This window comes from Protobothrops mucrosquamatus, unplaced genomic scaffold (assembly GCF_001527695.2).
Source record: "Protobothrops mucrosquamatus isolate PMUCROS unplaced genomic scaffold, P.Mucros_1.0 scaffold_73, whole genome shotgun sequence".
NCBI classification, from domain to species: Eukaryota; Metazoa; Chordata; class Lepidosauria; order Squamata; family Viperidae; genus Protobothrops; species Protobothrops mucrosquamatus.
Genome location: NW_015386149.1, coordinates 117,988 through 132,829, shown reverse-complemented (window position 1 = coordinate 132,829; position 14,842 = coordinate 117,988). Strand labels below are relative to the sequence as shown.

Below are 14,842 nucleotides of genomic sequence, written 5' to 3'. Positions count from 1 at the left end.
ATTGCTGCAGATGCTCACATACAGAGAAGTAAATTTCTCAATGCTAATAAGAAAAAGGAATTGTTTGAGTTGATGATATGGATGTACAGTATGTGTCTGGTTAGAGTGACCAGGTAACCAGGTAATCACATAGAGTGGTGGAATATAGAGGCTCCAGAGAGGACAGAACTGAAAAAGGGCAGTGGAAATTATTGGGCAAAAGAGGCTTGAGAAAGATTTACATAATGATGGGAAAAGAGATATGATGGGAGAGTTTGAGGTGGATGTTGCAGGGGAAAAGAGAGATGGGCATTTTGATGCCAGTCCTCACTTCTATCCCTAACCTAACCCCTTGACCTGGGAGTCTTAATGCAAAATTGCTGGAAGCTTTGGTCTTTAGCTGCAATTAAAATGCTAGCTCTCTCTGTTAGAAGACCTCTTTATTGAAGGTAACCTTGAAGGTGAACAGGATGCTCCGCTCCTTGTGTATTTCAAGTACTGTCCAAAGTGTAGACTGAGACTCCCAGGTGTTTGGCTGTTGAGGAATTTCAATCTCCATGAATTACAGGCCAAGTCAGGAGTGGTTCAGTATTTAATGGCCTTGTCCCGAGACATCTCCTGATTTATACAAACCCACATATATTGGACTTTGAAGTAATTAATCTGTGAATTGAATATGGAAGTCATTTCTGTGAGATTTTTGTCATAGACAGTTTACTGTTTGACCATCCTAAAACTTGCCACCATTGCTAATCTTAGCAGGGAGAGAAGATTAATTAGAATGACTGCCCCAGGAATCTTGAGACATGGATTTCCAGATAACTCTTGCAGAAATTTCTTAGCTACTAGATAAGCAGTTCCACAAAGCTTTCAAAAGGAGATATTTTTTTTCCCAATTGGCCCCTCTCTGTGCACCAATCCTTGGTGCTTCGTGATTCATGGAGGAACTTTAAGAATGAAGCAATAGTAAAGCATCAGTGACAGCAAAATAATAATGTATATGAACATGGGTATAAACCCAATTTAAGGCCTAAATAAACCATGGCAATAAAAGTGGCAAAAGGACATCACTTTCCAGGTTTTACTGCATCTTACTGCCATGCAGTATGATCAGAGATGTTTTTGTACCTGTGGAATCCAAGAAACTGGATACTGTTCTCTACACTATAATAGGGGTCCCCAACCCCCGGTCCATGGACCAGCACCAGTCAGCGGCATGCCAGAAGCTGGTCCATACAAACAAGCGAAGCCCCCATCCGTGGGATGCAGATAGCACACGAAACCACGCCCCCTCCGGCCTGTGGAAAAAACTCTCTCCATTGAACCAGTCCCTGATGCCCAAAAGGTCGGGGATCTCTGCTCTATAATATAAAAGCAGACATTTGTGGGTCGAATCCTGCAATCCCACAATCCATTCTAAAGCAGCCTCAAGTAGAGCACATTTTAGTAACCTGTGAAATGATGAGAGATTGAATAATTTTCACCAGCATATTCTCAGGTTATTTTTTTTCTTTTTTGGCAGCATACTAAAGAGAGAGAAAAAGAGAATGAGAGGGAGAGAGGGAGAGAGAAAATGAGAGAGAGAAAGATGTGATAGCTGGACTGGAGAATAAAGCAGGAAGATGGAAATATCAGGGGATTTGCAGGGGATAAAAGGAAGCAAATGGCTAAATGTGTATCATGAGACCCCACACGACCTATATACCGGTATTTGCATGTGTGCTGTGGCATTGTGATGCATGTTACATCATTTTCTTATTGTGTCCTTTTGTGCTGAAAACACATGAATATGAAGAAAAGGCAAAGATTTTTGGCTTCTGATCTGGAAGGAAGAAACATTTAAACTATAGACGAAGCTAAATATTTGGACAACAAGCTGGCTGCAAACTAGCTAGATGATCCTATCTACAATAATGCAGTATAGGGCCTTCTCTTCTATTGTTAATCTGGGCCAGGCTAAATTTATTAGAAGAATAAGACATGTCGAAATTAGAATACATTTGCTCAAACATTCTGCTTTTCCCCTTCAGTTGAGTGCATCTTGCAATTTGAATGCATCTTCCCAAATCTGCTCATGAAGATTGCAGGACTACACAAAATGTACAGAATGTGAGGAAGTAGCTGCAACAAGAAAGGGAATTGATGAACATTGAGGAAGTTATTTCCAATGTGAATCCAGGTCTCTATAGCTCTACTGTCATTCTAACATCCAACTGGGCTTTGCATTTTGCTCAAATTAAAATGTTAAGCTTATGAAAAAAAAACCTGTGAATGAACAAATGGGAATATGCAAGTAGCTAAGCAATGAAATGATTTTCAGTAGTGTCGTTTCAGATATTTTTTTTTAATGGAGATTCTCTTTTTATTCTAATCATTACTGCAGGCCCAGGCATCCCCATTTCTACTATATATGATAACAGATATAACAAAGGTACCTTATATGATACATATTTGTTTGCTTGATGATAGCATAAGAATGAAATTCTGTATACACTTTTGTAGGAATAAATCTATTTACAATCATTGGAAGAGATGCCTAAATATACCTTATGCACACTTAAGTAAGAATATGTACTAATTAAATCAGTGGAATTTAGATCCGAATAAATGTGCCCAGAGATTAAACAATACATAAAAAAAAAGAATTGCAGATTTTTCCTTGAAATCCTTTTGATCAATTCTGTTCAAATATGCTTCCAAAATTACTCTCATTCAGCTTGTCTGTACATCACATTTTCATAAATTATTTTCCAAAACATAGATCTTCTTCCCTAAACCACCCATTTTTAATAATATAGCAATCAGAAAATAAAGAGTACTTTATCAAACTTATGTTTAGGAGCAAATGAACGCAGCATGGGAGGGATTGCTATAGCAGCATAGCATAATTTAAAGAATAGTTCAGATCCAAAAGGATTCCTAAAGCATCATGCTGCTACAGTATCTCCAATGCATACTTGTTATATTTTAAGCTAATATCAGATCAGGTTGTTGAATATATTGCAAAAAAAAAAAAAAAGTGAATAGTCACCAGTCCTGCATTTAAAAAAGTATAGCTCTGCCTATATCTTATCCTCCAATGTCCTGGTGTGACCTAGCTTTTTTTTTTTTATGAGCGTACTGTCTATCTGTCACAGAATCTTTCTCTGCTTCTGAGTCGAAGTCTTCTCCATCCGTCCTTGAGGCAAAACTGTGGGCATGATGTTTTCTCTCTTTATTTTCAGTCTTTTTAATATCCCTCCCACCACCCAGAGTCACACTGTGTGTGAGTTGACTGGCATTATCAATCTTGAAATAATTTTAAAAAATATATGTCTGTTGTTTCTGTTCCCCGTCACTGTCAGTCCGCTGATTTTCCTCCAAGGTAATGGGCGTCAAAGCCTAACCAGTTCTACAGACCTCGAGGCTAATCTTAGGTGCTGTGGGCATAAGGAGAAAAGCCATACTTCAAAACTCGTACAGCAAAGACCAGCTTCAGCATGACTCAGCGGAGTGAGAAGAGAGGAAGGCCCTGTCATGGGTCACTGTGAAAAAATAATAATGCCAGAGCATGTTTGTGCTGTAATTAAACACAAGCGAGGAAAAGGTCATTGATTCTGAGGGCCAGAATGATAAAATGGTTTTACACTTCATCTAAAGCTGACTTGTATTGCTCCCATTGCAAGTAGGAAAAGACAAAACTCTATTTGGGTTAGAAACTATTTGGTATTCATAATCAGTTTCCATAACGTTTTAGGCACATAAACCTGGAAAAGGTACAAACATTTTTTAACTATTATAATACTAGCTTTGCTATTTATTTATTTGTTTGCTTTTTAGGTTAAGTAACTATACAGCAGAATCATGATATAAATACTTTATCATGATTAACTTCTTTCAATCAATTAAACACTTAACAATGTATATGAAATTAGCCACACATTACATGATTTATATCCAGATTACCTTAATAAATTGAATTTACCACCTATAATAAAGTCTACCTCAATTCCAAGAAACTTGACCCCCCCAATCCATGTATTTTTCTAGGAAAATCTCCACTCTGTTTCAGTTACCTCATGAAACTTTTGGTATTTCCATAATTATAAACTTGGGAAGTTCACTTATTCATTTAAATTGAATAGACTTGACATTTAACCTTTTATTGGTATCCAATGGTGTAACAGTTCAAGAACAGAGAATCCATGAGAAATGTATTTCTAATTCAAAACTTTTTATATACAGAAATTAAAGTCTTAGAAGACAATGCAGATTTGGAGTCTGCTCTGCAAAAAATCAGTTTACCAATACAGAAGATTAACAAACTTGAAGTGGATGGCATAAGTAAGTATCATTTGTTTTTCACACCTAATTTTTCAGTGTATGAACAAGAACTAAATAGTTGCTATTTAAAAACTGACGGTGTGATATCTGAATTTAGATCAAGAAACAGTACAGTAGAGGGTTTTTTTCAACAGTGTATTAAGACATTAATTACTGGAATCCTATACATTAATAGCCTATTCCCAGACAAAGACTGTATAGCACAGATATGTGCAACCAAAGGGATGAGGAATTGGAGCAATTCTCCTATGGCTCTTTGGCTTAGAATAAAATAAAGGACATGTTATGAGTTGTATATCTTTAAGTTTGATCTGGAGAAAGTGAATAAATGTAGTCCTTGACTTACAGGCATTTATTTAGTGACCATTTGAAGTTACAACAGCACTGAAAAAAGTGACTTATGACCAGTTTTCACACTTAAGATTTTTGCAGCATCCCCATGTGATCAAAATGCAGGCAGTTGACAACAGGCATGTATTTATGACAGTTTTACTGCTTGGGATCATGTGATCACAATTTGTAACCTACCCAGCCAGCTTCTGATGTCAATGGAGAACCTAGATTTGCTTAATGACCAAATGATTCACTTAACAACTGCACTGATTTGCTTAACAAATATGACAAGAAAGATCATAAAATGGGGCAAAACTCACTCAACAATTGCCCTTGCTTAGCAACGGAAATTTTGGGCTCAGTTGTGATCATAATTCGAGGACTATCTAGGACAGGGTAGGCAACCTTGTCTCTTTTATGACTCGTGGACTTGAACTCCCAGAATTCCTGAGCCAGCATGGCTGGCTCAGGAATTCTGGGAGTTCAAGTCCACGAGTCATAAAAGAGACAAGGTTGCCTACCCTTGATCTAGGAGAATGTTTTTCTTACCTCTTTGCAGATAGCATCATCTGGCTGGTCTTGTCTGGGCTCAAGAGCTAACCAGCACGAGGCCTTGTTAATGCTTAGATACTATAAAGGAATAAAAGATCTGTAGGCTAAATTGGCAAGTTGAAAAAACATCCTGGAACACAGTGATGGAAATCTAATTCTATATAGTTGCCAAGAAAATTACATGGACAAATCCATGAAGTTCTCAGGAGTCAATCAGATTTTATCAGGCATCACAAACCACAGATTTCATAATAGAAAATGCAGTGTATAATGCAAAATACAATGTGGCATGCATGATATATTAAAAAAAGGCCTGCAATGGTGTTTAGTCTACTTGGCTATCAACAATGCAAACTTTGCAACCGTAAGTATTATTGTGGGATCTTAATCTGCCAAAAGAAGTTTCACATAGACTTCTTCTGTCCAACCTAGAAATGGGCTAAGAAGAGGTGTTGGTCACTCCCTGTGAGTAGAGCTAGTCCTTACTTAATACTGGTAATTAGGACTGGAATTTCTGTCACTAAGTGATGTGTCATAAAGCACAACATCATGTGACTGTGCTGCTTAACAGTGGCAGTTCCGGCAGTCCCCATTACCATTGTTAAAGAAGGTCATCACGTGAGATAAAGCAGGGACCCAAGAAAGTTACATACATTAGCCAAGAACTCAGATTGAAGCAAGTACCTGTAGATTATATTTTTTATGAATCTTTCAACACACACGCAGACATGCACATCCCAAGTTTTTATGACTCCCAAGTAATATTCCATGTAGTTTTTATGAAGACAGACCAGCAGTACATTTTAAACTCTGTGTTTGCACATTATTGCAGTGGCATATTATTTAAGGATAGTATCAGATTACAGCTACATACTGTATATTCCTTATCACTTGTGGTCACTGTTGTTAACTGTAACTTTTATGGTCCTTCAAGTCGATCTTGGCTCCTGAGGATTACATGGATAGGTCCATGTAGTTTCTTGGTAAATTTTCAGAAGTAAAATTTCCCAGTTTCTTTTTCCTAAGACTGTCTCTTTTTTTTTTATAAAAGTAAACCCAATGTTTTTATTATCATTTGCTAATGCTACAAACAATAATTGTTATACTAATATAATAATTGCTACTTTGCTACTACAAATAATAATGACACCATATCTGATTACGTAAATTAATATATATATATTTGCCATTGAATTAAGTAATCACATAATCCAATGTTTCTCAACCTTGGCAACTTTAAGATATGTAGACTTCAACTCCCAGAATTCCCCAGCCTGCCTTGCCAGCTAGGGAATTCTGGGAATTGAATGCCACACAACTTAAAATGGCAAAGGTTGAGAAACATTGACATAACCTAGCAGAAAATTAAACCTACATAACTAGCTATAATTCTTAGATAAAGGACCAATATTACAGACATTTCTTATGCTATCAATTCATTCATTCATTCTTTCTCTCCCCACCCCTTTACTTCTAGCTTTATGGTACAAGATGCTTCTACCTCCAAAGTTTGATAGATCCAAGAAATATCCTCTTCTTATACAGGTGTATGTAACATTTTATTCAATTGTCCTCCCTATATACCTTGTATATATTGTCAAAGTTATCAATAGCTGGTACATCATTATATGATACTACTGCTGTAAAATATTGTACATCATAGCTAGAAAATAGCTCACATAGATTTTTACATATATCCGTAAAAAATGCCCCAAAGCTTACAGACTACCGCCCAATCTGCCTATTTCTATAACTACAAACTCTTCATGTATTGTGACATCCAACAGATTAGGAAGAGTACCTGGAGGAACATCAGCCTCAGAAGCAAGCTCAGAAACAACAATAGTGTGATAAAATGAAAAAGAAGGGATTATTACAATATTATTATATATGAAGGGGGTTTGAAATCTGCCCCTGAAACCAAGGTAGGGTTGCCAGATTACCAAGTGAGACTGGGGAATTTGACTACATGACGTTTTTAAAATCTAAAGTTTTAAAAAGAGTGCTTTGCAAAGCTGGCCACAGCACACCAGGATTAGAATGTATGCTGAGTATGCAGAAGATCCTCTTCATCTTCAGGAAAAACTCCATGTAAGGCTGCTTTTCTCAAGCAGGATAGCCCAAAGTAATACAGGAAAGAATACCTTCAGCTAATATTTGCTATCACTACCATTGTTTCTTCAGGAGCTCAAGGTATCATTTTTTCCCCCATAACAGCTCTGTGGACACACAGACAAACAGACCGACAGACAGAGGGGACAGACAGACAGACTGGTAGACAGAAACTTTATTTTGGTCATTGACAAATAAAGCTCTGTGGGATATTTAGGAAATAAAAGGGGATTGTTGGTCCAAAGATACTTAGTGAACTTCTTTGGCTGAGGGTAGTCTTCTCAATCATAGTCCAAAAACTTTAACCACTGTGTCATTCTGTGTCTGAAAAGTAATTCCAAAATTCTAATGAGGAAGTCCTTCATCATTCCATTTTTTTTCTTATGCTATTTATTAAATACTAGCTGTACCCGGCCACGTGTTGCTGTGGCTCAGTCTGGTTAAATGGAAAAGAAAGAAAAGAGAAAGTGCACGTTTGTAATATGTTTAATTTCACAATGCTAGCGGGTGTTGCTTTTACGTCCAACAGATGGCGCTGTTTTTCAAAAAAAGCATGTTTTACCTGTCACAGGTGTGACATCTATATAGTAGTAGGTATAAGGTATATAAAAACATGCGTGTATTCGAATGCAACATTGTGTCAAAATCTCAAAGCAATTGGTGAAGAACTTTAGGAGATTTAAGATTTTGAACAAACGAACATTTACATTTTTATTTATATAGATTTTATGATCTTTGGATGTTAAAGTAGAAGGCTTTTCAATTCCATTCATATTCCCTGTAGATATGGAGGGCCTTGTAGCCAAAATGTGAAGCATACCTTTAGCGTTAGCTGGATAAGCTATCTTGCAAGCAAAGAAGAAATTGTGGTAGCACTTGTGGATGGCAGAGGAACAGCTTTCCAAGGTGATAAGATGTTGCATGCGGTGTATCGAAAACTTGGGGTTTATGAAGTTGAAGATCAAATCTCAGCTGTAAGGTAAGAACAGGAAGAGCTTTTTTTGTGTAGCATAGATTGTAGCTTTTCTAAGAGTAATTCCATGTAGATAGCTGCTGAGATTTATTCCATGCTGATCATGTTTGATGTTAAGGAAACATATGTTAATGAATTAATTATAACTACTATTTGCTACCAATTCAGTACATATTCCTAAAATTTTGGCAAAATTTAAACTAAATTAAACTCATGTGGCAGTCTTTACAAAGCTACATAAATATTTTTATTATTTCTCCTTGCACATCCCAGCATTATTGACCTATCCCAGGGGTAGGCAACCTTGGCTCTTTTATGACTCGTGGACTTCAACTCCCAGAATTCCTGAGCCAGCCTTGCTGGCTCAGGAATTCTGGGAGCTGAAGTCCACGAGTCATAAAAGAGCCAAGGTTGCCTACCCCTGACCTATCCCATGAATATAACAGTTTTTCTCCTGGATTTGATGAAATTCTTGGAAGGACTTTTGGATTTGTTTTAGAAATCAACACTTTCATTGGTTAAAAGGTAAAGAGCTCTGAATATCTTAGGAAGGGTATAAATTTGATGCTTCGTACGTATGGAAGTAATTTTTGCATGGACCTTTTTTAAACTGAGCAAAGATTATTAACTCTGGCTTGACAAATTATGAACCAGTAGGAGTAAGAATAGAGCCAAGAGCTTCTCACCTCTACATCTTGCTTGATTGTTCCTGTAACTATACAAATCTCTTATCTCTTTCACCCCATTTCTCCTTTCTGACGCTTCCATTTCCTCTTTGCTCTTTAAATGCACAGAGTGAAGTAGATGGGGCAATTTGATTCCCATCTTGCTATCATTATTATTTTTTTGTACAGTGCAATAGCAGAATTATTTGTTTTATAGTAACCATAACAGTTTTAAATTAGTGTCATAAACTAATAAACTGAAGATACTGGGATGACGGATGGGATCTAGGTTGGTTTTACACGTACTCATTCATAAGTACATTTCATTTTTCTATACCAGCAAAAACATGCATTCAGGATCTGGGATTTTGATACCTTTAACTCTGGATGGGGTGGCACTACCCCAGACAGACCCAGTTCATGACTTGGGGGGGTGTTCTCCTGGGCTCGGGACTTCTGCTTGAAGAACAGTAGCAGTCATGGCCAGGACAGGAGTCCCTGTATTCAGTCATTCAAGCCCTGGTCATCTCATGTCTGGATGCTGCAATGCCCTCTACATGGAGCTAGCATTGAAGGGCATTTGGAAGCTACAACTGAAAGAGTGCGGTGGCACGCTTCTGTCAAAAAAAGATAATGGCAAATTTCCTATTTTACTCTACTGCCCCACCTGCGCTGGCAGAGGAGGCATGCTGAGGATCCCGTCAGTCAAGAAATTTCAGCTGACGGGATTGAGGAGAAGAGCCTTCTCTGCTGTGACTCCTGCCCTTTAGATAGGTAGGTAGGTAGGTGGATGGATAGATACACAGACAAGACTCATATGAAAAAGACAATGGCAGAACACTTCTGCATTGTTGCCAATAATATCACATGATGTCAAGGTTGATTGAAATATTATTTTTTTAGTTTAGTTTTTATTGCAATAAATATTAATAATACATCATCCCAAAAGTGAGGTTTTATAGTAAGCATCGACAGGAAGAATCTTTCACCTACTTGATATTTTGATCATTTTCTCTTCTGCTTCTCTGTTGCTGTATTCCCTGTTGATCCTCATTAATTTCTGTTGGTAGTAATGGGCTTACCGTTCCTTTGGACAGTATTGACTTCCTGTGTTCTTAGGCTACCTACCTCTTTGTGGGATAGCCTCATGAAACCTTGCAATGTGACCTTGGCGGGAGCAGATTAACCTGCCTGTTAATAAACTGAGATCTGAATTTGGATTTCCAGTATCCAACCTCAGAGTCCAACCAATGCTTTCAACTGAAAGCCAAGGAAAGGGTTTTTTGTAGAAGATGCCTGTTCATTGTTAAAAACTCCTTAGTTTAAATTCTGCTTCCCCCACAATAAGATTGAGACAAATGACTTTTCCTTAGCCTCAGTTCCCCCCCCCCAATTCTGCAACATGCTCAATTTATCTTGCAAGTTGTAGATAAAGATTACAGCTAGAAAACGTATAGATAGTATTTTAGATAGGTGAAAGTGCAATCTAAAAGCTAAATATTACTAAATAGTTCTGTCATCTAGGCAACTAATAATAAATATAATAATATATCCTGAAATAACTGGAGCACCTCTTGAACACCATCACCATTAACAAATTCACCATCAATCAATTGCAAAAAGCAGCTTTACTCGGCTTACATCCTGTGACGATACCGCTAACATTATCACGCATCCACATCTGCCTATCTCAAAATCTTGGGAAGGTGGACAAAAATGCCAAACCCAGTCTGAACATCTGACTGACTGTGTGACGAATAATAATAAAGGCAAACTTACAAAACAGAGCTAAAAGAAAAATAAGTTCCTTAAATTAGCAAATCAGAAAGAGCTAATAAAAACTGAACTCCCTTCTCTCCAAAAGACTTTCAGTGATCTACTATATAGACCCACTTGGAAAGGTTGGGCAAATTTATCAAAAGGGATCTCTCATATTCAGTCCTAAAAGCCGGATAGAGGAAAGTACTCCCTATCCTTTGGAGCTACACGGTTTTATGTAGAACTTTGATTTGAACATAGGATAAGGAGACCGGATGAGACACTACTGTGAAATCACCAGACTGCACGTATACACACACAAACATATACAGTGGGAGGTTCAGATTTTATTTAAAGCTTTTATCCCACCTTTTCATTATCAGAAACAATCCTGTATTTTTCTAAAGTGCATATTACATTTAAATATTTGAAGCTGGGCACATCAGCAGATCCCATAGGCTAGGTTATCAGATCAAGACTGCAAAAATCTAGATGCCCAAAAGATGAAACTAAAGAGAACAGGTGTATCAAGTTCTGTGGTCATCTAGTGATTGCCAAGCCCAAGCCCTGGTCTGATAAATATACCATAGGCAAAAGAAAAATATTTTTTTAAAATCCCTTCTTGGAATTTATTTTATATATACATAGATATAATTAGTGATAAGTTAATTAAGTCCAAAGGATTAGGGTTAATGAAAGATCAGTGAAGTTACATGTATAAATCACAATTTATCCTGGCTTGTTTAAACTTGGGTTGGAAAGGGCAGTTGAAAATTAGAAGCAGAATTTTTGCATTGCCTCTAAAATAGAGATTAGAAGGTTAGGGTTAGGTTTGGCAAAAGTTGCCAAAACTTGTACATGTAACATTGTGGCTTAAGATAAAATCTAAATGACTTTTGGCTTTACTAGGCTGTGACCCAGATTAAGTAACTGATATCTATGAACAGTGTAATTATTAGAGGATTTTTAAAATATTTTTCTACCACATAACCCTTCTCATGTTTTTTGCATCCTGAAGTACTTTAAAACATCTGTGTTTCTTTAATTAATTGTGTGCATTTTTCTTCCAAACAGAAAGTTTATAGACATGGGTTTTATTGATGAAAAACGAATAGCCATATGGGGCTGGGTATGTATACAGTACTTTAAAAATTAAAAAAACAAATCTTGAATAATCATGTTCTGTTTAGCCTGTCACTTGCAGTTTGTTTTTCTTATCTTCTTCCTTGGCTTGGATTCCCATAAAGCAGCTTGGCAAAAAAACAAAAAACAAAAACAACTTAGCATACTTTCTCAAATGAAAATGTCAAAAACTGAATTCATTGGTTGATATTTGAGAGCAGGTAACATTGTTGTTCTAACTTCTTATATTAGCATAATTTTTACATTGACCAGTGATGACATAACTATATATAGAAGGCTATGACTAAATGATATAATGGGTATGTTTTCTAAGGCCACCCAATCCAAGGAGTTCATGACAGGTGAAATAAAGGATACATGAAAAGCGCAATACGTATTAGCAGAGAAGCTCATAAAACAATTCACCTCTTTCCTCATGACTGACGGAACCCTTTGCTGGAAAAAGCTTCCCTCTTTCTTTTTTCCTCTATAAGCTCCCTTAAAATATTTCAGGTAAACAATGTGATGCTATCATTGAAACTAGATATCCTCACCCTTTACAGCAGCGGTTCTCAACCTATGGGTCACGATCAACCATTTCACGGGGGTCGCCAAGCAAGGCTGTCCGCCATTTTTTCCCCTTTTCCGTCGGGTGCCTTACCTCCCTTGAGCTGGGCCAGCTGGTGGTCAGCCTGCTCCATCTCTGCCGCTTGCCAGCTACGCCTCGGCCGGCGCAGGGGGCGGAACCACACATGTGCGGTGCTCCCGGGCAGGGAAAGTCCTCGACTTACGACCGGTTGGGTAGTCCTCGACTTACGACTGGTTTAGTCCTCGACTTACAACCGGTTTAGTCCTTGACTTACGACCGGTTGGGGGTCGCGGCATTAAAAGGTTGAGAACCACTGCTTTACAGCAATCGAGTACACTTCAAATTCAGAGCATGTTAAGGGTGTGCTTAGAAAGTGGACACCTTGGTGGGTGAAGGTCTCCACAAAGGACTCATTTACCAAAATTCTCATTATTGGGGCTCTGTTCCCTTCACTCAATCATGCTCCCACCTCCCCAGTTTATTTTTATCATTTTTTTTTGCTCTATGAAGATGGAGCACTGGGCAAAATGGGGCACTGGGCTAAAGTAGTCTTCTCTCTTATTATTAAGACTGAGGCACGAAAATATCCTTGGCAATAAACATAATTTTGGGTGTTGGCCCTTTGTTTTTCAGAATTCCAGCTTCCTGCTTATTAAATAATCCTTGAAAAGATCAGTGCCTAGGCATGATAAGCATTGGCTTAGTTGAAAGGGTGCTTCCTCTGAGGTTAGCCTGCAACAAATAAAATTCTCCCAACCTCAGGACAGATGCACCCACAAAGCCATGATAAGAAAAATTGTACTTCAGCAGAGAAATGAGCCCTGGAATCACCTTGAAGGTGAGAAGGGAATTAACAGAGGAAAACCATCATCCATTTCTGCCTTCCGGTTCTAATGACAGAACAACCAAGCAGTGCAGAAAAGCTCCTACTGCAAATATTTGTCTACAGCTGCAGAATTATGCAATTTTGTGGGTAACAGATCAGAAGGGGTTATTCCCAAATAACGTTGCACTAGTAGAATTGTAAAAACTGGGAAAGGACTTGAGCTTTTTTTTTTAGTCCACCAAGACCCTATGTTGCAGGCCTTTTGGAGTGTCCCTATGGTGCAAATACCTACATATACCTTGACCTAAAGAATGTATAACCATGCTTTATTCCATCACAGTCTATTGTTAAATGAATCAACTCATAGGTTGAATTTTCCTCCAAAGGGATTTTCCCATGTATTTTACCAGGAAACATAGGGCAGGTTAGAAAAGTCAGTGCCCTACTAACCATACCAAGTATTCAACGTTTGTTGGCGATGTCCATTTTACTCGATGAGTTCATGTTGACCTAACCCTAAATTGAATTCCCCCCCCATGGGATTTACTCATGTAATTTAACAGGAAACCTAGATAGGGCAGCCTAGAAAAGTCAATGCCTTCCTAACCATACCCAAGCACTCCGAGTTTGTTGGTGATGTCCATTTTGCTCTATATGAGTTCATGTTGACCTAACCCTAACCCTAAGTGGAATTTTCCCCCTATGGGATTTTCCCATGTATTTTACCGGGAACCATAAATAGGGCAGGCTAGAAAGGTCAGTGTCCTCCTAATCATACCCAAGCTCTCCGAGTTTGTTGGTGATGTCCATTTTGCTTTATGAATTCATGGTGACTTAACCCTAAGTGGAATTTTCCCCCTATGGGATTTTCCAATGTATTTTACCAGGAAACATAGATAGAACAGGCTAGAAAAGTCAGTGCCCTCCTAACCATACCCAAGCACTCCGTGTTTATTGGCAATGTCCATTTTCCTCTATGAGTTCATGGTGACTTAACCCTAGCCCTAAGTGGAATTTTCCCCCTATGGGATTTTCCCATGTATTTTACCAGGAAACATAGATAGGGCAGGCTAGAAAATTCAGTGCCCTCCTAACCATACCCAAGCACTCTCAGTTTCTTGGCAATGTCCATTTTGCTCTATGGGTTCATGTTGACCTAACCCTAACCCTAAGTGGAATTTCCCCCCTATGGAATTTTCGCATGTATTTTACCCGGAAACATAGGACAGGCTAGAAAAGTCAGTGCCCAACTAACCATACCCAAGCACTCCGTGTTTATTGGCGATGTCCATTTTGCTCTATGAGTTCATGGTGACTTAACCCTAACCCTAAGTGGAATTTTCCCCCTATGGGATTTTCCCATTTCCCATTTATTTTACCAGGAAACATAGGTAGGGCAGGCTAGAAAGGTCAGTGCCCTCCTAACCATACGCAAGCACTCTGAGTTTGTTGGTGATGTCCATTTTGCTCTATGAGTTCATATTGACCAAACCCTAACCCTAAGTGGAATTTTCCCCCTATGGGATTTTCCAATGTATTTTATCAGGAAACACAGATAAGGCAGACTGAAAAAGTCAGTGTCCTCCTAACCATACCCAAGCACTCCGAGT

The 14,842-nt window shown here is 38.2% G+C and overlaps 1 protein-coding gene across 1 annotated transcript in view; it reads left to right on the top strand.

Annotated features, from left to right (window-relative positions):
- Positions 1-14,842, top strand: part of FAP (fibroblast activation protein alpha) — a 79,007-nt gene that overhangs the window by 29,821 nt on the left and 34,344 nt on the right. The window contains exons 17-21 of the mRNA XM_015813745.1: positions 2,363-2,410; positions 4,204-4,302; positions 6,665-6,734; positions 8,084-8,278; positions 11,770-11,824. Of these exons, the coding sequence (XP_015669231.1) occupies positions 2,363-2,410; positions 4,204-4,302; positions 6,665-6,734; positions 8,084-8,278; positions 11,770-11,824 (467 nt within the window). The remainder of the gene's footprint in view (positions 1-2,362; positions 2,411-4,203; positions 4,303-6,664; positions 6,735-8,083; positions 8,279-11,769; positions 11,825-14,842) is intronic.